At 37.9% G+C, this 26,432-nt stretch overlaps 2 protein-coding genes across 3 annotated transcripts; one reads left to right on the top strand and one right to left on the bottom strand.

Moving 5' to 3' along the window:
• Positions 1-2,720: 2,720 nt before the first annotated feature.
• Positions 2,721-9,923, bottom strand: LOC142525318 (uncharacterized). Its single transcript, XM_075629578.1, has 5 exons — positions 8,604-9,923; positions 6,396-7,542; positions 4,076-5,471; positions 3,911-3,991; positions 2,721-3,372 (listed from the first exon to the last, which is right to left on the bottom strand). The coding sequence occupies exons 1-5, from the start codon at positions 9,346-9,348 to the stop codon at positions 2,779-2,781; spliced, it is 3,963 nt and encodes a 1,320-aa protein (XP_075485693.1). The 5' UTR covers positions 9,349-9,923; the 3' UTR covers positions 2,721-2,778.
• Positions 9,924-15,041: 5,118 nt separating this feature from the next.
• Positions 15,042-24,785, top strand: LOC142525291 (nucleoside diphosphate kinase III, chloroplastic/mitochondrial). 2 transcript variants are annotated; one of them, XM_075629535.1, is made up of 7 exons: positions 15,042-15,250; positions 22,497-22,625; positions 23,063-23,100; positions 23,191-23,241; positions 23,594-23,761; positions 23,845-23,957; positions 24,486-24,785. In XM_075629535.1, the coding sequence occupies exons 3-7, from the start codon at positions 23,068-23,070 to the stop codon at positions 24,607-24,609; spliced, it is 489 nt and encodes a 162-aa protein (XP_075485650.1). In that variant the 5' UTR covers positions 15,042-15,250; positions 22,497-22,625; positions 23,063-23,067; the 3' UTR covers positions 24,610-24,785. The 2 variants fall into 2 exon arrangements, with proteins under 2 accessions (XP_075485650.1, XP_075485651.1); XM_075629536.1 differs by having other exon boundaries at positions 15,071-15,274; positions 22,515-22,625.
• The last annotated feature ends 1,647 nt before the right edge of the window (positions 24,786-26,432 follow it).

The raw sequence follows: 26,432 nt of genomic DNA, 5'->3' as shown, positions 1-26,432 counted from the left end.
TTATGAATATCTTTATTTTCCATTTGTCATCTGACAATGAATGTTTCTCCTTGGTTCATGGTATATGGCAGGCATCATAGTTCATTGTTGGGCATTCTGTTGTTATAAGTTGCAATCCTGAAATGAATTTCTGATTCTTTTCAAATGTAATGTGTTAATGTTAGTGATGTTATTATCCCAACTCTCTGGTTTCCAGTCTTCTTAACAGTATTTCCCATGCTATGAGTGCCAAGTTTGTTTTAGTAGACATCAATCAAGCATTGATCAGATGATTTACCTGCAGTCTTGATTTATGTGAGCGCTGATCTGATTGATTCTGGTAACATATGTAGAGGTTTTATGTATTGCGGGTTTCCTCAGTTGCTCGATTTCTTCAATTCAGGCATGATAAGTTTGAAGGAGGTGGACCTTTCAAGATGCTCCAAGATAACGGACGCTGGTGTTAAGCATCTTCTGCCGATTCCAGCCCTTGAGAACTTGAGCATTTCTGAAACTGATGTTACAGCAGATGGAGTTTCACTTCTTGCTTCACTAACTAATTTGTTGGTTTTGGACACCTATCACGGATTCGGCTCTGGGTTCTCTTCAGGTAGAAAATTCTCTCTCTCTTTCGACCCCGTCCCCCACCCCAAATGTGCATGTGTTTGTTGCTACTAATGGAGATTGGTGTTGTTAAGGGCTTTTAACCAGTTCCTTCGCTAATGGGTCTGAACTTACTTTTTGTGCAACTGTGATGTGATGGTACTGTGAGTCATTCTTGCAGCAAACGTAAACTGGACATACTTGTTATTCAGATGTGCTACTCTTCTGTTTGTACTCAAAGTTTTCTTGTTTTAATAATTTTTTCTGTCCAACGTGTAAGTTGCTCCAATCTAATTTGAATAACCAACAATTTTTTAGTTCTCACAAAATTGGAACACCTAGACCTTTGGGGTAGTGAAGTGTCTAATGAAGGAGTTATTCATCTCAAGCAGCTCCCTAAGTCGAAAATTTTAAATCTAGCTTGGACTGGTGTGACAGAGTTGCCTAATTTGTCATCTCTTGCATGCCTGAACATGAGTAACTGCACCATACTTTCTCTTTTTGAAGGGAATTGTCATAAAGCTCTAAACTTATAATGCATGGGGACTAAAATTACAGATGTTTACGAAGTTTTCCAGTATGTTGGAACCATTATGCTTAATTTCTTTAATATATCCAACTCTTCTGCAAAATCTCAGTCATTTGGAAACATTAGACTCGGAGGAAACACAAATTAAGGATACATCATTGTGCCCTCCTGCTAGCTTGGGCAGATTGAGCTATTTATCTCTAAGAACTACAGATGCTTGTCTTTACCTCGCATCTAGTATTCCCTAAACACAAACAAAAATTCATAGTTTGGGTAAGTTTGGTTATAAAAATTAAATTTTTTGGTTTGATTTGAAATTTTATAAAATCGATAAAATGTTGTTTGACTTGAATTTTTTTTTCTTTCTAAAATCGAACCAAATGTAGTTGAACTAAATATAGCACATTAAAATTCATATAACATCTCACTCCATCGCTGTTTATCGTATATATTTTGAACAGACCTAAGAAAATAAATCGGATATACCGAAGAATTGTGCTGATGTTGAAATTTTTTCTTCTGATAACTGAAATTTTTTCTTCTGATAACCTAATGTTGGCATTTAAATGCACAAGAAGAGTTAAATATTGGCCATGTGGATGGATATTTGTCCACAAGTCATTAACAGGAAATTTGTTCTCGAATTGCACAGTTTTAATTCTTGACAGGTGGTCTCCTATGTCGCGGATCTATGTCAATAAGACGGATCTACCCAAGTTATATTTATAGTCACAAATAATAATTTTGATATAAACGATAAGATTTTTCATTAAAATCATTATATATTACACAATATCTCTAAATAATATAACTAACAAAAAAATTGATTTTTTTTTATTTTGAATGAGTCATCGAAAATCTCTGTCATAAAGTTGATTTATGAGTAGATCTTACGTAAGTTTTTGTGTTAATTCTTAGATAATCTAATAACATTTAGTATTGGTTGGTCGAGTCTTGACATTTGGATAGAAGTCTTCAAAAAACGATTTTAACTAAATTTAGAAATCGGAAATTGTGAAAGAAAGCCTAAAATTATATATATCTATGTATTTCTGCTCGTATTTCAGCTTCCCTTTTAAAATTACAAATGCGACATTCGCTCACTCTCCCTTGAGATACTAACAAAACCCACAAATTTTAAAGTCGAAGAATGATACTACAAGTAACATGTTTTTAAATATTCTTTTTATTTTCATACAATAAAAAAAATTGATTAATTACTTAAGAGTCAACTTTAAGTCCCTCACCCAAATTCTTGAACTGCCCTTTGCCCCTGGTAGTAGTAGCTCAAGGAATTATGGCAAACACTCTATTTGAATTCAGTGTGATTTTGGAAATAAAAATATATAATTTAAATTAGACACAATAGTAAAAAACTGTCAATATATTTTTAAGAAACAAAAGTATAATTACTATGGGTTTTTGTATGTTTCCTGCGTAATTTAGAAACCTTTCAATCCCTTTAACTACCTGACACTTGGAAGAACTGCAAAGGTGATTCGGGTCGAATGAGCATTTGATTCCCATGTTTATCCATCTAACCAGAGAAACTCACTTAAAAACTGTGAAACCCAGTAACCACATCAGCAGCAAGCAAACGGACAAGATAAAAGGGGAAAAAGAAACACAGATTGCCATTTTGAAAATTCAGATAAATATAAATCGTCTCAATGTGTACTTTCAAGAGAATGATGTATCCGACTTAAAATTAATGATTCAGAGACAACCAACTCTGGCGTCATCGCCTCTGAAAACACATCAGAATTTAGAAGGGTACCATAACTAGTAACACCAGACTTCACATACTCAATGTTACCATCAATTTTCACCTCAGCAGGTAAAGGAGCATGGAACCCTTCAATGCTTTCCGCATACAACAATCTCTCCTCAAGGATCTGGTCCTTTGGTAGTACTTTTGATGCTAAATTCATCATGTTATCATGTTCCATGGTAGAAACTGGCTCTTCGGATTTTACCACTGTATTGGCCAGTGGTAGATCAAGATTTTGATGGGCAGATTCAGTATAACCTCCAGCATCTGATGAAGTATTTGGAGGAGTTAACTCAACAATCACGTGCCAAAGTGTGTCTTTTCCATCTTGCATGGCACTGGTACTAGACTGCTTCTCAGTTTTATTTTCTTCTATGTTGAGATCCTCGTGATCGGGCTTGGTAAAAGGTAGGTTGACACTTGAAAATTTCTCCCAGTTTATAACTTTGTCAAAGCTACCTTCTTGACTCTCATAAAGGGATATTGCTTTCTGCAATCACAACAGAATCCACACCAGGAAAAAATCAATACATGCATAACAATAGGTAATTGGAAATTTGGATTTCAACAGAAACAGACTAGAACTAGAAATACCCCGAAGGGTTCCATACCAAATAAATGATGCCATGCATATGTAATAAAACCAAACAACAGATGCTACTTAAAAAGGTCTCTTTTCTGGGTCTTCTAGCTGCTGCCTTTACATATCAACACAGATGACGAAAGGGATCAATCATAGAATAATAGGAAAATTTACATAGATGAATTATCTATTTTTGCTCATCAGATGCAGTATCAGCAAAACATCACAAATAAATTCACCATATCCCTGTACACTAGAACCAACAAAACTATCATTTCATTGTACAATGATAAGTTGATGTAAGAAAAATTTCACTGATCTACAATGGACATTCATAACGCCACAATTTAAATGAACTGTACATCACTGTATTATATATTGCGAGTATGTTTTTAAATATTCTGCAAAACACATAAACACACCATTCTTCAACATCATAAAATACCTGGAAAACAGAATCATCCACTGTTGCAGATAGTGAAGACCTAAAAATTCGGCGATGTGCTACTTTAGCTTCTATGGCTTCCTGTAATAAAAAAATTAAAAAAACAATTAGTTTTGATATATGAGTATAACAATATGATAAAATACATGAGGTTGTGTCCTTCACCTCTAGGAATAATATTTTTAAATCATCTATATCAGAAATTATGCTTTTATCCATATCAATAAAGCCTCTGCACTGACTGAATAACTCAGGTTCAGTAAGATCTGCAGAAATATCAAGCTTGGAAAGGTAAACCACGCAAAGAGGTACAACATCCTTCTTCGAGATTTTAGCTAAATTACTAGTATCCTCGAGGTTATCGATGGGAGCATCAGCAGGATTAATTTCGGAGTCATTGGTGGATTGGTTAACATCATTGGTTGCTGCCTGCTCATCAGAAAAAAATTGTTCATTTTGAGTTTGCTGAATAGATGGACCAGCCAACGCTTCATCTATATTCAGTGAGAAGTCATTCTCTTTGTCATAAGATGGCATCTCCAAGCACACAGTATTACTTGGACCCTTCCACAAATCTCCAGTTGAATCCCAGCCACGACCACCAGGCAGGCTTCTAGAATGGTCCCACCCTGGCCTACCATAACTGTGTGCCTCATCCCGAAAGATAGCATTACTTGCATCCCAAGAATGCAATGGATTACATGAATCGTCAACAGGATTGTGCCATCCCATTGGGCGAACAGGGCCTGAAAATCTGTCGGTGTCGGGAATGTGACAAAGAATAGGATGGTTCGAATCCAGGGGTGGTCTGATGCCAAACATTGCTGGAGCTGGAAATGGCTGCATTACTGAATGAAAACTGACAGGGGGCGGAGGACGTGGGAAAGACATGAAACCATTTGGAACAGAAGACGGCCAGCTTGGAATGCCTCTCCAAGGACTTGCTTGAATTCTTCCCAGATTAGGATCGCCACCGCTCCTCCTATGACGGCTGTTCCACTTGAATCTACTGTCATCTTCAATGGAGCCTGACATTAAAAGGCTATCCACCCCTGTTCTCAGGGAAGGAAGAGGTCGAAATGACATAGAACTTCCAGATAAATGGCTACTTCGTGTAAAAGGGGAAGACACAGACAGAGTATCCCCATCATCTAGTGAATTTTCATCTTTAGGAAGCACATCCATGGCCAACTCCCGACGTTCCCTATATTCCTTGCCAGGGTGATCCTTCATATCTCGAGAACCACTACTCCTCTGCGTCAATTTGTCAATATCAACATTTCGTCTTACATCAGGCCTATTAAACTGTCTCCTATCAGTATTTGAGGATGTAGATTTATCCAGTAGTTTCAACGGTGATGAAAAAATGTCTTGTTTCAAGCGTCTTTCAGCACATGACTCTGTCAATTGACCATCTTCTTTCTGACCAAGTTTCTCCAATGACCAGGATGAGGTCTTTTCAGATCCTCCCATAGCATAATCTCTACCAGAAGTCATATTGTGCCGAAGTCTTTCTTCATAACTATATTCTCTATGCTTGTATTCATCCTGCTTAGTGAGCCTGAACAACAGCCAAAGGAAGTGTAAATGCGTGTTTGATCAGAACAGCAAACTTTATACAAAATATTGTTTTTTTATTAACGCATATGGTACTGCAGAACATGAAAATAGAAGCAATAACAAAGTCGATGCCATTAATTTCTTTTTTAGAAAAACAAAAGGTTAAATCATAACTGGTTCATCGGAGTTCGGCATAAAGGTGGCCAAAGAAGATGGAAATTAACCTTCACTTATGCTCCGGTGCAAATTCACAAGGATATGATGCCACCGGAATTAACACACTCCATCGTACCAACTCCACAACCCAAAAACACACACACACACACAGAAAGACCACAAAAATTGTTCTTCCCTTTATTGAAACTGCAAGTTATCATTGAACAGCAAAAGAAACAATACAATATGGACTTTTAAAAGAATCGGCAGAAATTAAAGCATCAGGGGAGAAGAACCCACGAAATCCACCAATATATGACAAATTATAACTTAAATTTGACATTGAAATATAAAATAAAACTAAAAGATAACAAAATTATGATTTTTCAACTAAAGATGCTACACATATCATCCTTAAGCTCTTCACAAAATTATGAATTTGGTGTTCTAATATAAAATGACTTAATAAAAATTTTATTTTTATGCATGGCCTTCCACATCCTTAAGCTCTTCACAAAGGGATGACTTATTTGTTATGGAATCTGCTTTCCATTTCATTATCATCGAGAAACTCCAAAAATTTGAGGCAGCACATTTTTTCTTCAAGCACGCAACCACGTTGTAAATGGAAAAAGTTTCACACAACTATCAATTTATCCCCTACAGAATAACAAAAAATACACAATTTGCACTGGGATTGCAAACGTTTCTGAGTTTGGCATCAGTATGTTAGTCCAATTCAGTAACAATGACATTTGTTAATAATTACCTATAGTTATCCCTTGGAGCAAGAGAACTTGAGCTGGGTGAACTACGTCGTCTGCTATGGGACAAATTAAGTTCCGTGTCAGTATTCCTTGATGTAGACCGCCCTCTGTCAGGTACTGAGTCCACACGTGCTTCACTTCCACTTTTCTTTTCTGAATCAAATATTTGATCCTTGGTACTTCGGGATCTAACATCACCATTATCCTGTTTTTCAGTAGTTCTTCTCCTACCTTGACCATCTCTATACCTGACTGTTCTATCATCATGGATTGGACAATCATCATGTGTACTTGAATGTTTAGAACGATGATCAGCAGCATAACCACCGTCATTTGAATGTCTATGGTCAGATTTATCGCCAGAACAGTCCCTTGAGGCAAGTTCTTCACTGTACTTTGCTTCTCTTGGTATCTTCTCTCTATCAATATCATCTTCCTGCTTACTATCCTTATACCGAATCTCCCTTTCAATATCATCTCGATGCCTTTTTTCCTTGGTAACATTATCCCTACGGCTATCTTCCTTATAATTATTTTCCCGGTATCTATCATCTTTATGCCCATTTTCGTAATGTCTAACATCCCCATCTCGACCATTATTTTCTCCATCATCACAATATCGATCATCCACGTGTCTGCCTTCTCTTTCACTATCTTCACGGTGTCTATAATCCCTGTGTCGACGAGCACCCTCCCGATATTTATCATCCTTCCTCCTGGTATCTTTCTCTCCATCTTCACGATGCTTTTCATCTTTATGTATATTATCACCATCACCATCACCATCTCCAAGATGCCTATCATCTCTACACTTGGCATCTTTCCCGACATCTTCTTTATGCTTACTATCCCCATGTTTATTATTGTTCTTCATTTCTTCATGGTACTTTTCATCCCTTCTCCCATTATTTTTGTGGTCCTCTTCATGAAGATGATATTTGTCTACATAAACTCTAACTTTGGGCTTATCATCTTTGTATTTCACATCCTTGGCATGGTCACTTCTTGAGGACAATCCTCTTTCATCGCCTTCTTTCAAATCATCGTGATGTTTACCTCTATCGCTGGAGCTTTCTCTTCTCCTACGTATTCTTTCATCAACTTTCTTCTCTACCTCAGGATTTTGTAACTCCGCTTTTACAGGAAAATCTGCAGAAAGAAATTAAAATTTATGATTTAGAAATACTAAGTACTACTTCTCAGGGTTAGCACCATTCCAAAAATAGTGGCACATCGTAAAATAAACCAATCTTCTGGGAACGGACTATAAAATTGTAAAAAACCTATACCCTCAAATAATAAAGTTAAGGTTATCCTACTTTTATTATTGAATAATAACTTTGCTAGAACTTACGAAGCCTCAACACAGCAATACAAACCTTGTTGTTTGGTTAATTCACAAACACCACAAACAAAAAACCATTCTAAGAGAGAAAAACCTTTCTATTAATACAACATACAGAAAAAGAGAATTTATACAAAAAAACAGAAGAAGGAACCAAGCCTTTCGAGTGACGGGAAAGATCCATCAATAGATAAAATACACATAATCCTACTACAAAGCAATCAAATCATAACCAAATCTAGAAGTTCATTTTACACACCACATGCCAACTTTATTACAAACATTAGTAAAATGTGTGGGGGATGTCAGGAATATAGTAAAGCATCTCTTTTGCGAAGCCATATATCTTTTCTTGTTTCAAATTAATTGATTATATGTATTCTTAAAATCCCCGGATGGATTAGAAAGGAATTAAAATGAAAAATCAAATTAAACTATGAAATGCCACATTGAGCGTTCAAAGTGTTCAGCTAGAATCAACAGGAAAACAATAAAACATCTAAACCATTTCAGAAGGAGTGCTCCCTCCAAATTCCACCTCATTTCAACCCAGTATGAGGCCATATGACATGTCATCTTCTCTAAGCATCCGGATAACTCTAACCACCAACAACTCAAACCGAACCATAAACAAAATTGTGTAGACAGATGCAACGCTCATTAGACAGAAGTACGGTGGTTCAATTGCCAACATTAGTGGCTTATGCAAAAAGGAACTTTCAGATTATCAAATAACAACTATCCTTGAGTGAACCCAAATTTGTTTTAACCACCTGAACTTCTCAACTACACACAGAAAATAATTATGAAACAAAGAGAAGTTGTCAAAATCACATGTTCCTACCATGACACAAAGTTACCTTACCTGAGTTTTCTCGACCACGTTTAACCTTTCTCTCAACACCGAGATCCCCCGACTGTAATACCTGCTTCAAGCCAACATCCATATCAACTAAATTTGACTTAGCATCACCCCGCTTGCTAACCTGACCTAAATACTTCTCCATCTCCTTATCTGCCCCACGATCCTTGCTCTTGTATTCCTTCCCTTCTTTCTGAGCAGAAAAATCCCTCTCAGACTTCCTCTTAGACTCTCCTTTACTTCTAATGTCCTCTTTCTCCACCGCAACTGCTGAACTCTCTATCTCTCCAGCACCTCCACTCTCATGCTTTATATCCTTATTCTTCAACTCTATTCTCAAATTTTTCCCTTTATTGCTGACTTCCTTCAATTTAGACTCGCTTTTAGTGTTGTCCCCTTTGATTTTTACCTTCTCCGCATTCCTGTCACTATTACTTCTTTCTCCACCTCCATTCCACCTGTCTCCACCATCGCCAATGTCGGTTTTCTCTTTCCTCCGTTTTGATGAAAAATATTCCTCAGAGGCCTCTTCATTCCCAAAACCATTCGGATCTTTACCTTCATTGCCTTCTCGCGCCTGGGATGAAATTTTGCGCTTCTCACCAGCAGCTGAATCCCGATAAGCCTTCACCAAATTCTCATCCCTACTAATTTTATCCCTCGTCCTTACATCCTCTTCAGAGTCTGGATAATCCTTTGAACTGTGTTTGATATGCTTATGTAATCTGTGCCTCGAACTCCTGGGCATGGCTGTAAGTAACTTCACTTCGCCTCTAACAAACTCAAAGTCCTGATTTCCACAATCGAACTACCCAACAACAAAATCAACCAAAAATTTACTTCAAAATCAACTCCGCTGACCTAAAAAGAATCAATCCGACAATCACAATGCTACAAAGTAGTTCAGCCAAAACACACACACACAAAAAAAACAGAAACCCTAATTCGAGCAGTAACCAGACGAAACTTCGCGCTAATCAAATCAAGAAGCAGCCTTGAATGCCCAGTTGAAAGTATAAATCCTGGGCCGTTAAGAGTTAAGACAACCGTCCACAGTCTGAAGACTTTGACCCCTCAGATCGATTGATAACCGTGGAACAAAAAGAAAAAAACACATCTAAATACACAATGAACGAAAATGCATTTTATCACCATGAAAATTTACATTGATTCCAAGAAATGGAAGGAGGAGAAGTATAAATTCGTGAAATTTTGAGAGAGAATGGGGGAGAGAGAGGAGGCGGAGGCAGCGAAAACAAAATGTCGAACATTTGGGAATCGTGGGATAAACTAGTCGTATGAAAATAGTTGACCTCCGAAGACACGTATCGTTTACGTTCCAGATAATTTTTGTGCGTGTGTAAATATTTGTATGAGAATTATTGTATTTAAATACTTTCTTGCTTTTATATTTTCATTTATTTCGTTTATAAAAATTTTAAGAAACTTCAGTAACACACAGAGTATTTGTATCTTCTCGGATTCTTTATAAACGGTTCGAGTTACTCACATTATAGAGTGATATCTCAAGAATGTCCATTAAGATTCGACCCAAACTCTCAGCCCATCCCTAACATAGGTAGAGGTCTCATAACAGACCCATGTATTTCCCTATAAATATCAGGTTTGAACATAGGATTCGGACATTCACTATAATTTTTTTCAGCAACACCCTTAGCTGCTCTCCACTTTTATCATCAGTCTCTGACTTGAACGTCGGAGGGGCTACGCCATAACACCCTCCTGGCCCCCTTTTAACGGTCTTATTCGTGATTTCAGGCTCGGGACAATTTTGAAACCTGCATCTGGACTAGTGACATTTGCTGGAATCGGACCCTAAATTTCCCTTGAGTATCATAGAGGATCATGATCTTTTTGGTGGTTTGGACAAAAATTTATATGAGACGGTCTCACGGGTTGTATTTTGTGAGAGGATCTCTTATTTGGGTCATCCATGGAAAAATATTACTTTTTAAGCTAAAAATATTATTTTTTATTGTGAATATCGGCAGAGACAAAATAGCTTCTCTTAATTTCGGACGTCTCCGATCTTCTTCGATCTCCTCTTTTCAGTTTCCGTACAACACCTGCTAAGATTGACGAATGACATTGCTCATAGGCTTGTAGAACTTCCTACGATTTTGATATGAATTATTATAAAAATATTTTTTTTATTTATATCATTAGGTAAAATATGACGTATTATATTATGGTGTATTAATTCTGCCTAAGTTTTTAAAGATTTATATGTAATTTGCAGAACAAATTAGTCAGTTTTTTTTATAAAAAAAATATTATTTTATTCAAAGTTTATTATTTATTTTTAAGTTATAAAATTATTATAACCAATTTTATACGTGTGAAAGTTAGTCAGAAAATCGAGATTGTGATTTGATTAGTTTTAATATCCATTGTTTGCTAATTGTTAAATATAACATTATATCAATTATGTTATTTAGTATAAATTTCTGTTTATGTAGAAGAACAATCAAGTTATTTCGTCAAAAAAAAAAAAAAAATCAAGTAGTTCAAATCTCGATTCAATATCATCACGGATTATCGAAAGTTGGTGTTTCTAATTCTCTTTAATTTAAAACATCTGTGTTAAGATTGTGTTATAACACCAATTTTGTTGTTTAAACCAATGCATAATTGAGTTATAATTGTCACCAAGACAAGAGAAAGAAGACGATGTTATAATTGTCACCTAGACAAGAGATGTTAATACGTTTGAAACGCAAAAAAATTTGAACAAAAGTTTTATTTTTTATTCGAGTGAGTATACATACATGATAAAAATTGTGGTTCACTCCCATCAATTGCGTATCTAGAAATTTGGCTTTACCCAAGTTAGAATTTTAAACTCTAGAATCTTAATATTTTAAATTGATTTACCTGGTTAATATCAAATTAATCCAAATTTTATACAACAATCCTTGAATTAGTATTTTACAGCTTCTCTTACGTTTAATTTATATGTTGTTTTTTTAATTTTATGCAAGTGTCTGTTGTACTATTTTATTTCAAATTTATGATAAAAATTTAATTTTGAATAAATGACACCCATAAAATAAGATAAATAATTATATATAAAAGAATAAGATGAATGAGTGAACATCGAGACCTACAAATTATGAGTATTAATGTTAAAATGAACATGAGAGAATAGATATAATGTATATGTGGCATGTGGACCCCACGATTTTTGATGAGATGATGGATGTTATAACGGGAACGAATGCGGATGTCCTTATAATGACGTAAATCTTGTGGTAGAGGTGCAAAATATTACAAAATTTTGACCAAATTCTATTTGATTATTATTAAAAAAATTATAATACATTTACTTACATGTAAATTACAATGAAAAAGTGAAACATATTTTTTTCTGGATAAAAAAGATGATGAATAATCAAATAACATATTTTTTTCTGGATAAAAAAGATGGTGAATCATCAAATAACCTAAAAATCCACAAGACTCATCTATTCCAACCTCCATATCACCATCAAAGGCTAAAAAATCCAGATTGAAGATGAAGTTATTGAACCAATTAAATGGCAATAATACTTCATACTATGAACCCAATCCTGGAAAACGAATTCCAATATTACAGTATTTGGTTGACATATGGGATGAGGCAAGGACAACATACATTGATAAAAAGATCGAATCAACCTATACATGATTATCCTTCTACTGATTGTGAGGGTTAAAATAAAAAATTTAAATAATCTTGGTTTCAAAAATATTTGTGGCTTGAGTATTCTATAGAAAAACAAAGTGCATTTTTTTATCTTGTTATGTTTTTTTACAATAATTCAGCACAGTTTGATACGTTCACTGTCATTCAAAATTGAAAAAGAGTTAATGGTAAAAATTGTCCATTCAGACGAAATGAAGGAGATTGAGCTTGGTTGATGGATTCAAAGCATTTACTTTCCTTGCTATTTGTTTTTTAGTCGATAAGTTTTATCATCAAGATTTTACTAAAGAAAAAAAAGATTTGGAGAGATAATTAAATCCTTACAAGTTAGATGTGCCTCGTCATATACGATTTCAAAAACTTGATTCTCTTCGTCACTTGTATAATTTTTCTTATAACTAGTTACTATGCACACGCGATGCGTGTGTGTACAAATTTTTTTTATCATTATCGATGGACTAAAGTGTAATTTGATAATTTATGGAGTGACTAAATTAATATTTGAATTGAAAAGTGTGTGTTGAAATTTAAAAAAGAAACAAATAACAAAAACAAAAGTGTAATATTAGTATGATATAAGGGTAAAATTGGAAGAAAAAGTTGGTGTCCTCCTAGGTAGTTACTTGTTGGACTTAGAGGCCTATTGGGCTTGTGTCTTTTGAATGGGAAATTGGACAAGCAATGCCTAATAGTTGGTGAATAGGAAATGTCCCACATAGAAAAATAAACATAGCATTTGTGAGCTTATATTGAGTTGCACTTTATGGAGGTGTAACAATGATTGGTCAAGAGGCTCTCTCTCGCGGGCACAGGCGCAGGGGAGGTGCAAATCATGGGCCCGATTTGCAGTGGAAAAAGGCTTGACTTGTGTGCAAGCGTACGAGCGCGATCTGGGTGCGTCGAATGTCGGACCGATCAAGGCAAAATTTCCCACCAAGGCTCACCTGTGGCCAAGTTCAGGTACATTTCAGTTCGCCTTTGTGGTATCTCGTGCTAAGGTACTGCTGGTTGTACAACGTTGTATCCTGGGAAACAGACGTCCAAGTTCATCCTCGAAGCACATCGGAGGGGACCAATCTGTTTTAAGGACACTGTATTGTTTGCTTTACTTTTGCATTGTGCTACTGTTTAGTTCGTGATACTAGCTCGCTGTTTTTTGTGTACCTTTCTGTTTGTGCATACATTTTGCATAACATTACTATCATGTGCTCAATCTTAATAAAATAGAATAGATAGAATAGATAGATATATTTTCAATTTTCATTTTTCATTTATCTTACAATTTTTCTATTTTTTTTCCTTATTATTTCATTTCTATATTTTTATTTTTATTAGAGATGGGATAAAATTCTAGTGCTTCTTTCACAAATCTTGAATTCTCCAAACCTGGAAGAAAATACATATTCTAAAAATACTCGAATTTGTCCAAATTTCCAATATATCAATTTTCCTTTCACACACAATAACACCCTTTTATAAAATTTCATATATATACGCAAAATTAAATAAAGAGTCAGACCCATAAAGAAGTTGTTGAGAGGATTTTTTTTTTGCTTGACGGTAGTTGTTGAGAGGTTTTTTAACAGGAGACATAGATGAGATTTTTTGGGTTTGATATATGTAACTCCCATTAAAATATATATACATAATTTCAATAAATTATAGAAATTGAAAGTCCTAATAATTTATTATATGATAATTTTTATTGTAAATTAATACTACAAAAAGATTTTTTTTTAAAAAAAATTATTTGAATTGATAGTCATAACTCCTAATCGTTCTGATTACTAGTGCACTGACGCACGCTTTGCGTGCTTTTATAATATTTTTTATAATTCATTTGATTTAAATTTAAATGAGGATCAAAATATAATTATAAAAAATAATGAGAGACTAAACTGTAGTTTTGATATATAAATTAAAAAATAAATTGAAAAAATAAAAGAATAAAAAAATGACCTTTGTAAGATTGAACCTATAAACTAAACACCAAGAAACAATGACTCTATCTGCTGAAATACATATAATTGCATTAAAATTTTAACTTTTTATTAACATATATAATTATTAAAATAGATCATGACACCAAAGTTAGTTACTCTAAGTGTCTCAAACTTAATAAATAGTATAGATAGTATAGATGTTAACTAATCATAATGAAAACCAGTTTAAAAATTACATTTAGTGTGAAATCACACATATTTTAATTGCAATACAAAAATAGTTTAATAAAAATAATCTTTTGGTTCTAGGTTTATAAAATTTGGTGTGTTTGTGTCGCATTTGAGAGATCTAGATTTCGAATCCTTTGGACACGAGAATTACTTTAGGGCTATTAACTTATTATTATCAAGTTTTACCTATTTATATTTAACTATCACTTGGCATCCTCGATCAGTATTATAATAAGTTTTTGATATCAAAATTTTTGGAGATGTTTCGTTCTCCCGATATTTGACAATGGAGTTTGACTTTTCTGTAAAAGTTTCACTTTCTAAGTTAAGATTAACGGGTGATGTGTTATAGTAGGTGTCAAATGAATCAATTTATGATTTGAATTTTATTGATTTTTATGAAAAAATGATTTTTATTTTAATAATATGATTACACGATGACTTTTTTTTTAAAAAAAAATACAGTTAAAATTTGATTTGGAATCGAGAGGTGATTATTATTTTAATTTAATATAAAACACGTGTTACTTTCCTAGCTTTCCGGAAAGTCGCGTTGAAAAAATCCAATTTAACTTTATACTTGTACCAGGGTCGCCCCCAACGGAATCAAAAAGCCACCACTCATCGCACTACTTTTCCCAACCTAACTGCTTTCTTCATCCAACCAACCAATCCTAGTGCATGTTGCTGAAGGACGAGGTCTCAAATCTGCAGATCTGCGAAATATTTCCTCTCAGCTACGTCCAAGCGTTGCTCTCGTTCGTTTTCGGGTAATTTTTAGCTTAATTCTTAATGTTTTGATCGATGGGATTTTTCTCAGCTGTATTGTATTGTTCGTAAGTTTTGCTGATCACCGATGCATGGAGTTTGATACTCACGGGAAATTTAGGGTCCGATTCCAGCGAGTGTCACTAGTCCAGACGCAGGTTTTGAAATTAACCTGAGCCTAAAATCACAAATAAGATCGTTAGGAGGGGGCCAGGAGGGTGTCCTGGCGTAGCCTCTCCGACGCTTAAGTCAGTGACTGAGGATATATGGGGGGAGCAGCTAAGGGTGCTGCTGAAAAAAAAAATAGTAAATCCATAATCATACGCTGAAACCTGGTATTTATAGGAGAATACCTGGGCTTGTTATGGGCCATTCACCTGCGGGCCTTAGATATGGGCTGGGAGTTTGGGCCGGATCTTGATGGGTTCATCCCTGGGGTATCACCAGTCTCCCCCTCCCGAGTCGAACTGAATCGTAGGTTCAAAGTTCGATTAGTTGTGTTGTCCTTGGTTTATCGACGATGAGGACGTACCGTACTAGAAAAATTTACTTCGTTTGCCATTAATGAACGACGTTCACCGCTGCGAAAATTACGGGGATCGACCTGCCCGGTCAGGTCGTGGGGGTGTGGGGGCAACGCCCCCATAAAAATTTTCTCCTTCATTCTCATTTCTCCCACAAAAAATACCAGCTCTTCTCTGCCACGCTTCATCTGCGAGCTAACCCTAGCGCCGCCTCACCACCACTCCATCGTCACCTTAGCCCGCCGCCGCGCGCCGCTCCACCTTCGCCGGAGCCAACGCGCCCTCGCCGAGCCACCGTTGCGCGCCGCTCCACCCTCGCCCGAGCCAGTGCGCGCCCTCGCACGCTCGTCGCTCGCCCCTGCTGCGCACGTTCAAACACGCCTCGCCCCACCTCAGCCGAGCGACGCTGCACGCTCGCCCGAGCGCCTCTGCACGCTCGCCTGTCCCCGCCTTCACGCTCGCCTGAGCGCCCCTGCACGCTCTCCTGTCCCCGCCTTGCACGCTCACCCGAGCGCCCCTGCACGCTCGCCCTCGCCCTCAAGCTCGCCCTGTCGGGCGCCACGCTCGCCCAGCGCCTTCGCCCAACCGCGCGCCTCGCCCTCGCCAGCTCGCCTAGCACCTACCGAGCACCCCTGCGCCACGCCATCTCCTGCTCGCCCGGCGCGCCATATCACGCCCACACGAGCACACGCTCGCCTCCGCCGAGCTCCTGCCCGTCAACCCTCGCCGAGCGCGCCTCGTAGCCCAGCGCCACGCTCGCCTCAGGCTCAGCACTTGTTCGTTCTTGTGGTCCTATCTTTCGAGTATTTTGCATTTGAATTTACTGCTTCTCACGAGTTTATCTTTGATGTTATTAAACCACCAAGGCTAATAAATTATCCAACTCTCCTTCTCTTCTACTAGGCGATGTTCTAACAGGAAAATAAAGATTCAACGTCTCCACCCTCTAACTCCTCTGCTAGGTGATACCTTAGCAGGAAAATAAAGATTCAATACCCCCACCCTCTAACTCCTCTGCTAGGTGATACCCTAGCAGGAAAATAAAAATTCAGCACCCCCCCTCTAACTCCTCTGCTAGGTGAGACCTTAGCGGGAAAATAAAAATTCAACACCCTCGGCCTCTAACTCCTCTGCTAGGTGATACCTTTGCAGGAAAATAAAAACTCAACATCCCCACCCTCTAACTCCTCTGCTGGATGATACCTTAGCAGGAAAATAAAAATTCAACATCCTCACCCTCTAACTCCTCTGCTAGGTGACACCTTAGCAGGAGAATGAAAATTCAACGCCCTCACCCTCTAACTGCTCTACTAGGTGACACCTTAGCAGGAAAATGAAAATTCAACGCCTCCACCATCTAACTCCTCTACTAGGTGATACCTTAGTAGGAAAATAAAAATTCAACATCCCCACCCCCTAACTCCTCTGCTAGGTGATACCTTAGCAGGAAAATGAAAATTCAACGCCTCCACCCTCTAACTCCTCTGCTAGGTGATGCCTTAGCAGGAAAATAAAAATTCATCCCCACCCCCTAACTCCTCTGCTAGATGATACATTAGCAGAAAAATAAAAATTCAACCTCATCACCCTCTAACTCCTCTGCTAGGTGACACCTTAGCAGGAAAATAAAAATTCAACCTCCTCACCCTCTAACTCCTCTGCTAGGTGACACCTTAGCAGGAAATGAAAATTCAACGCCTCCACCATCTAACTCCTCTGCTAGGTGATACCTTAGTAGGAAAATAAAAATTCAACATCCCCACCTCCTAACTCCTCTGCTAGGTGATACATTAGCAGGAAAATAAAAATTCAACATCCTCACCCTCTAACTCCTCTGCTAGGTGACACCTTAGCAGGAAAATAAAAATTCAACCTCCTCACCCTCTAACTGCTCTGCTAGGTGACACCTTAGCAGGAAAATGAAAATTCAACGCCTCCACCATCTAACTCCTCTGCTAGGTGATACCTTAGCAGGAAAATAAAAATTCAACATCCCCACCCCCTAACTCCTCAGCTAGGTGATACCTTAGCAGGAAAATGAAAATTCAACGCCTCCACCCTCTAACTCCTCTGCTAGGTGATACCTTAGCAGGAAAATAAAAATTCAACATCCCCACCCCCTAACTCCTCTGCTAGGTGATACCTTAGCAGGAAAATAAAAATTCAACCTCCTCACCCAACTCCTCTGCTAGGTGACACCTTACCAGGAAAATAAAAATTCAACCTCCTCACCCTCTAACTCCTCTGCTAGGTGACACCTTAGCAGGAAAATAAAAATTCAACATCACCACCTCTAACTCCTCTGCTAGGTGATACCTTAGCAGGAAAATGAAAATTCGACATCTCCACATCTAACTCCTCTGCTAGGTGACACCTTAGCAGGAAAATAAAAATTCAACATCCTCACCCTCTAACTCCTCTGCTAGGTGACACCTTAGCAGGAAAATAAAAATTCAACCTCCTCACCCTCTAACTGCTCTGCTAGGTGACACCTTAGCAGGAAAATGAAAATTCAACGCCTCCACCATCTAACTACTCTGCTAGGTGATACCTTAGCAGGAAAATAAAAATTCAACATCCCCACCCCTAACTCCTCTGCTAGGTGATACCTTAGCAGGAAAATGAAAATTCAACGCCTCCACCCTCTAACTCCTCTGCTAGGTGATACCTTAGCAGGAAAATAAAAATTCAACATCCCCACCCCCTAACTCCTCTGCTAGGTGATACCTTAGCAGGAAAATAAAAATTCAACCTCCTCACCCAACTCCTCTGCTAGGTGACACCTTACCAGGAAAATAAAAATTCAACCTCCTCACCCTCTAACTCCTCTGCTAGGTGACACCTTAGCAGGAAAATAAAAATTCAACATCACCACCTCTAACTCCTCTGCTAGGTGATACCTTAGCAGGAAAATGAAAATTCGACATCTCCACCTCTAACTCCTCTGCTAGGTGATACCTGAGAAGAAAAATAAAAATTCGACATCTCCACCTTCTAACTCCTCTGCTAGGTGATACTTGAGCAGGAAAATAAAAATTTTCTTCTACACGCTGCTCCTCTACTAGGCGATGCCTTAGTAGGAAAATAAAATTTTTCTGTTACACGCTGCTCCTCTACTAGGTGATGCCTTAGTAGGAAAATAAAATTTCTTCGCGCCCCAACTCTGCTCCTCTACTAGGCGATGCCTTAGTAGGAAAATAAAATTTTTTCTCTTCTTCCAAACTCTGCTCCTCTACTAGGCGATGCCTTAGTAGGAAAATAAAATTTCTCCCCGCTCCAACTCTGCTCCTCTACTAGGCAATGCCTTAGTAGGAAAATAAAATTCTTCTCCGCCACAACTCTGCTCATCTGCTAGACGATGCCTTAGCGAGAAAATAAAATTTTTCTCCTCCCCAACTCTGCTAAACAATGCCTTAGTAGGAAAATAAAATTTATTTCATCCTCACAATACAACAACATCCATGAACTTAATATAAGAACTTGGCTTTATTAAATTTCAACTGATAACATAAGACGAATTCAGAAATGAAATACAACAAAATTCAATTCAAGATTAATATTCTCTAAGATGATAAGTGCTCCCGGCCTCTTTAGAGCATTAACCAGCGCATTCTCCAACTTTCTTCTTTGCTCCTCTTGTATCTCCACAGGACAAAGTTACCCACTTAGAAGCTTCTGCGAATGACTCTACAATTGTAAGACTGAGCTCAAGCTTCCATGCGAATGCTCGCGACCTCTCTTTTCTTCTTCCTTCACGATTCTTTTATAACAACGACGTGAGACTTTTTGGTCCCCGCACAAGACTCCAACTCCTTTTCCCACAGAAAACTTAAGCTTCTGATGATAACTGGAAGCTACGACTCTAAAATCCTTTAAGGCTGGCTGCCCCAGGATTCCATTATACGATGAGGGAGTATTCACTACGGTAAATGTTATCATCTTTGTCACCCGCCGAGAGTCACGTCCCAAAGATAGGGGAAGAGTAATCTGACCCAGCGGCGGGATGGCATGTCCTGCAAACCCATACAGCGGGATGGAGACCGGCTCAAACTCAAATTCTTCCACCTTCATTTGATCCAACGTGCTCTTGAACAAGACGTTCACGGAGCTTCCATTATCAATAAATATCCTTGCCACATCATAATTGACAATGGTGTCCGTCACCACCAAGGCATCGTTATGTGGAGTCACAACGCCTCGTAGGTCTTCCGGCCCAAAGCTGATGACGGGGTCTTGTGATAAGTTTGCACCACTATATATCTCAAAGTTCTCCAATCTCCTCCCATGTGCTTTCCGAGCTCGCCCCTAGCCTCCATCGGTAGCACCGCCCGAGATCATATGAATCATTCCTCTCGTAGGGTGATTATTCTCATTCGTTCCCCTCCTCGGTTCAACGGGCTCCTGAAGGACATCTTGACCTCGAACTTCCCCTCTCTGCTCCCCAACCCCCTGATTTATCCATGGAGGGCCTTGACCACGTCTATGGGACGGGTGAGACCTCGGTCGACTCCCGGATGCGGATCCTTCTTGTCTGTCCCGCGATGGAAATCTAGCACTGCACTAAACCCTTCGTGACTTCTCTCACCTCCTCGCGGACTCCTCACCTCCATCACCTCGTCACGACTCCTATCCAGGGAACATGTGATGAGAATTGTCCTCTACTTCTAGTTCTGTCTTCCTCTCTTTCCCCCGCACCCCTCTTCCTTCCTCCTTTCTCCACTCCCTCAACTCTACTTCCTCCGTGCCGGTTCTCTATCCTTTTGTACCGTTGGGCATCTTCCAAGTTTACATATTTCTCATGCTCGAGCCAACAGTTCATCATAGCTTGACGGGGGCTTCTTGACCAGCGACTTGAAAAACTCCCCTCCCCTCAATCCTTGTGTGAATGCACTTATCATGATGTCAGGAGTAGCCGCTGGTATTTCCAGCGCTGCACTGTTGAAACGCTGGACAAATTCTCGTAAAGTTTCATTCTCTTGTTGTTTCATCACGAACAGGCTCAAATAATTTTTTTGGTGCCTCTTGCTGCTAGCAAATCGGTGCAAAAAGGCAGCTAAGAAGTCCTCAAAAGAACGTATAGAGTTGGGCTGCAAAGTGTTAAACCACTGCTGAGCTGACCTCACCAACGTGCCCAGAAAAACCCTACACCTGACTCCATCTGAATATTGGTGCAACAGAGCCGCATTCTCAAATCTCCCCAAATGCTCTTCGGGGTCGGTATGTCCATCATATTCTCCAACATTCGGTTGTCGAAAACTCGGGGGAAGTCCTTCTTTTAGAATGGCAAGCGAAAAAGGACTTCCTTTCTTGGGGGCCGGCGCTCTACTTCTCACCTGTTGTCTCAACATCTGTATTTCCTTCCACATCTCTTCAATCTCTGCATTCCCTTCACTTGGGAGGGGCTGGGTCTCTTCAATTCTGCTCTGCTGGCCCTCAACATTTTCCTCTCGCTCCTGGCGAGTGGCCTGCTCTTCAAGGAACACAGCTTCTTGGTTCCTCTTCATAGCCTCATCCACTGTCCGAGTGATAAATTGACCCAACTGCTCCAGGGTCAAGTTCCCCACATTTTCATTAGGACGGGGTTGCTCGACCATGGTCTCTTGACGAGGTTGTTCGGTTCTTGTCTCCTGATGGGGTTGTTCATGCCTCGCCTCAGCATGAGACTGTTCGGGTCCCCTCTGAGGACGCGATGACGCTGAGTTAACTCTTCTACTCCCTCTCTTCCCTACCATCTCTATGTCTCAACTCAAATATTCCCACAGACGGCGCCAAGTGATACTCACAGAAAATTTAGGGTCCGATTCCAGCGAGTGTCACTAGTCCAGACGCAGGTTTTGAAATCACCCTGAGCCTGAAATCACAAATAAGATCGTTAGGAGGGGGCCAGGAGGTTGTCCTGGCGTAGCCCCTCCGATGCTTAAGTCAGTGACTGAGGATATATGGGGGGAGCAGTAGGGTGCTGCTGAAAAAAATAGTGAATCCATAATCATACGCTGAAACCTGGTATTTATAGGAGAATACCTGGGCTTGTTATGGGTCATTCACCTGCGGGCCTTAGATATGGGCCGGGAGTTTGGGCCGGATCTTGATGGGTTCATCCCTGGGGTATCAGAGTTGTTAGATCTGCGTTGCTCATAGTTAACGAATGCGTGATTGCTGTTCGGTCAACTGATTGGATTTTCCAGGAGGAGTTTATTTTTGGACTTGGTGGCAGGTGGTTGGTTAGTTATCGAAATGGTGTATTTTTTCCATGTTTAATATGTGAAAACTGCGGTTTTAGTTTTGTTCTGATTAGTCATTACTGAAAGTCTAGATTGGTGATCATTCAGTGAATGTTGTTTGATCAGTTGATTGAAATTTGTTTAGAAGAGATTGTTTTTTGTTGAAAGTTATGTGTGATTGAATGAGCTCAATTTTGACTTTATTATCTGTTTTTCTTTTGCGTATACATAACTCAAAAAGGATTGATCGGGCAAGCTATGCAAATTTATTTTGTTTAGCGTCTCAGACCCATATCCTTTGGCTGTTCTCACTTTTGAAACTGACCGAACATTCTTGGACACATGGAACTTGAATGAGAACGGTGGTATTGTGAATATGTGCTGCGCTATCAGAGCCTGTTGGTTTATCTTTTAATAATAAATTATTTGAGCAAAAATTGAAATGTGTCGTTATGCCTTAGCATGCTAAGAACAACAGAAGTTGAGTAAATTCATAATTGCAGGAGGTCATGCTGCTGCAGCTGCAGTTTCATGCAGAGGAAGAGTTTCATCTTTAGCTTCATATAGTGCAACTGAGTCAGGAAACGCGTATAAGGTTTGGATTTCGGGGGTCATATCCCTTCCTGCTGCAGGTTATAGTACGTTCCCCTTCTGAAATGAATTTCTTTTCCATAGAAATGCTGTATTTTATCTTAGATGAATGTTCAAATTTTATCGTCTTTCTGCTGCACTAAATTTAATTAGTGGAATGTCGGAAAGATAAAAAAAGAAGAGCTGCTTTGTCCCATGCTTGACATTGGCATTGTGGCATTCGGTGCCTCTTCTACGGCAATTGTTATATGCTTCTGCAATGTAACAGGATGGAAATTTTCCCGTGTTATAGTTAGAAATTGGGCACGTGTATGCACTTCCCAAGAAAGCTTCTTCATCCACAACTCACAAGCCTCCCGTCATTTTCTATTTAATCATTTGCCCTGGTTCCCTGTTATGCTCTTTCCCCTATGCAAGTCAGAAGCTGTTCGGGATGTGGTTATTTTGCGTTGATTCAAATTTTAGTTTTGTGTTACAGCTTTAATGCTTAGGGAACAGGAGGCACACGCAGCAGAGGTACTTCTACCAAACATTCCTTGTCTTGTCGTATGTATGGTTTCTACGTTCCTTTCGGCTGAATGAAGCTGCATTGTTACTTTTTTGTAGATGGAGCGAACTTTTATTGCCATCAAGCCGGATGGAGTGCAAAGGGGCTTGGTATTGTTCTGTCGAGCTTATTCTGTTAAACATACTTTCAAATCCCATTAAAAGGCTATTGGCGGGTGGTTACATTTGTTTCTCGACTTGTATTTACTAAAGTTAGTACAGTTAGTACATGGCATAATGTTTAATTTTATTTACTTACCCCCCTGACAGAATTACCTATGAAGAAGTATTTGGTGTGGTTTGGTCTTACTACATGTTGATTAAGACCATAAAAATCCACAGAAAAAAAAAAGAAAATTATATTGGAACCATCCTCTTTGTATGTTTCAGGTTTAGGCATCTCTTCTATATATCTGTGGGTATTCAAATTTATTTAATCTGACCAAGTTTCTAATGGTTTCAGATATTGGAAATCATATCCAGGTTTGAACAAAAAGGCTTCAAGCTCACGGGAATCAAGATCATCGTTCCCTCAAAGGATTTTGCGAAGAAACATTATCATGACCTCAAGGAAAGGCCTTTCTTTGATGGGTTGTGTGATTTCCTAAGCTCTGGACCGGTTATTGCCATGGTTAGAATATCTAAGCTCCCACTTGCAAACTCTGTACACAATCTTTTGCAAGAACCTAATTTACTCCATTTGTGCTGATTTAGGTTTGGGAAGGTGAAGGAGTGATCAAATACGGTCGTAAGCTCATTGGAGCTACAGATCCACAGAAATCAGAACCTGGAACGATCAGAGGGGATCTAGCAGTTGTGGTTGGAAGGTATGTTTTAGTAAGCTTAGTCTGTTTTGTTTTTTTGGGGTTGTATAATCACACCGTTCACAGATTCAGAATGTGCTTGTTTATTTTAATCCAGCAAAATTAACCATCGCAACAAGTTATGTCCAACCAACTATTTGATGTGTATTATGTGAAATTTGAAAATAAAAATCATAGATTATGTGCCAATGTTTGTAAAAAGAGTTCATTAATAACTCGATTTCAAAGTAAACTATCATTGATCTACTTGAGTCGACTGTTTAGTGTTATGTCCTTGATATGTTCAATGCTGTTCTATCATATATAATCGATGTGAGATTACTTCTTTTGTGATATGGTTAGAATTATGCGTTCGACAAATTTGTTAGGGTAATTTAACCAAGAATCATGCCACTGGAGACATGATTTCCAAAATTGAATCTAAGAACTCGAAATAACAATTCTCCCAAATTTGTGAATGAACCTTCATTCCCAAGTGTAGCATTTTACTTTTGGCTAACATAACGCTATCATTTTTGTTATGGTTTCCAGAAATATAATTCATGGGAGTGATGGCCCGGAGACTGCAAAGGATGAAATCAACTTATGGTTTAAACCTGAGGAGTTGGTTAGTTACGCGGGCAATGCTGAGAAGTGGATTTATGGTGTCAATTGAAGCGCGACTCTTCTTTCTTTTGTGAATAAATTCTTCGAAACTACCCAATAATATGCTGCTGGGTAAATCATCTAATTAACAATGGTGGTTTCATCTTTTTCTCTGCTGAGAACTTTGACTCCAATAATGTAACACTATAATTTTAATTTAAAGACTTCGGTCAAATTTTTGTTGTCTTTTTGTTGGTTAGTACTTTATATATATATATATATATATACACACACACACACACACACACACAAACACACACTACTTACAAGTTTGAGATACTTAGAATAACTAACTTTGGTGTCATGGTCTGTTTTAATAATTATATATGTTAATAAAATGTTAAAATTTGAATGTAAGTTATATGTAGTTTAGGGGATAGAGTCATTATTTATTTGGGTTTACGTTATAGGTTCAATTTTTATTGATGTCATTTTTTTTTTCAATTTATTTTTTAATTTATATATCAAAATTACAGTTTAGTCCCTCACTATTTCTTATAATTATATTTTGATCCTCATTTAAATATAAATCAAATGAATTATAAAAAATATTATACAAGCACGCAGAGCGTGCGTCGGTGCACTAGTATATAATTACTTTTACCCCTTCATTAGGGGTACTCTCATAATATATTATTATTATTCTTATTCTTATGAGACGGATTTGAATTAATTAAACTAAATAAGAAAAATATTTTATAAAATATAAGGATGAAGAGTGACTATTCTTATTCAGTATGAATGGAAAGACTATTCTAATGAATATGAAAATATTCATTTCTCTTTTGATGCTCTAAAAAGCATGAGTACAAGAAAATGGCTCATTGACTTCGTTCTATTGCTACTTTATTTCCTCTTACATATTATGTTTCATTTTCTATCCTCAAACATGTCTTTATGTAGCCGAAAGTTAAAACTACATTGAAAACAAGAAAGAACACCGGTCATATGTTATGTATATTTTAATGGAAAAAAAGTATTTCGGATCTAATTAGAGATGACAACGAGACATGTTTGATCAAACACGAGATCCGTCTCGTCGAGAAAAATTAGGATCCGAACTTGATCTCGCCGCCTTGCCTCAATACCCGGCGAATCGAATCAAAGTTGGACATGTCATTCTGCTTGGAAATTCATGATTCTAACAACATGTGGAAACTGGAATGAACTTCGATGATTGAAATTAATTTGTAATATTTTTCACTATTGTTTCGAAAATCATAACCATAATGGTGTTCGATAGTGTTTTTTAATTGTTGCTCTGTATGCATTTATGTTTCTGCTGCTGGTAGTTGTATGGTGCTAAATTTTGATAAGATACTGCTCTGCTGGAATGGTTAGTGCTATATTAAGTTAAATTTTAATATTACATATTTTGTGTGTTAGCTAAACCTTCCGTATTATCCACATTCCTTGAGTAATGGTTTAATGTCCTGTAATTTCCATCCCTAGTTTAAATAGCGAGATTTGTTGTTGAAATTGATGGGTATTACGAGTATATATACCGGGGCTTGAAATATCTGCAAAATGAATAATAAATCTTTGCATTATGATTCTAAGAAAATATTCTAGGCAATTACAAGCGAAGTGAAAACTTATTGTAACAATATATTTAATCATGGTCACTAATTTGTAGATATTTCAAATTCTCTTGTATATCTTCCAAATTCTTCTTTATCTTATCCAAGTTCTGTTCTATCCCTTACAACTTCTTTATTTGTTCAGACTGTGAAACTTTTCCCCTTGTATTTGAACTTGAAGATGTAGGTGAACTTGAACTTTCGTTTGCACCAGATTTGGAGGAAGTGCTTGCAACTTGTTTCATCATAAATG

Source organism: Primulina tabacum, chromosome 14, assembly GCF_025594145.1.
Source record: "Primulina tabacum isolate GXHZ01 chromosome 14, ASM2559414v2, whole genome shotgun sequence".
Lineage (NCBI taxonomy): Eukaryota > Viridiplantae > Streptophyta > Magnoliopsida > Lamiales > Gesneriaceae > Primulina > Primulina tabacum.
This window is presented reverse-complemented; position numbering and strand designations above follow the sequence as displayed.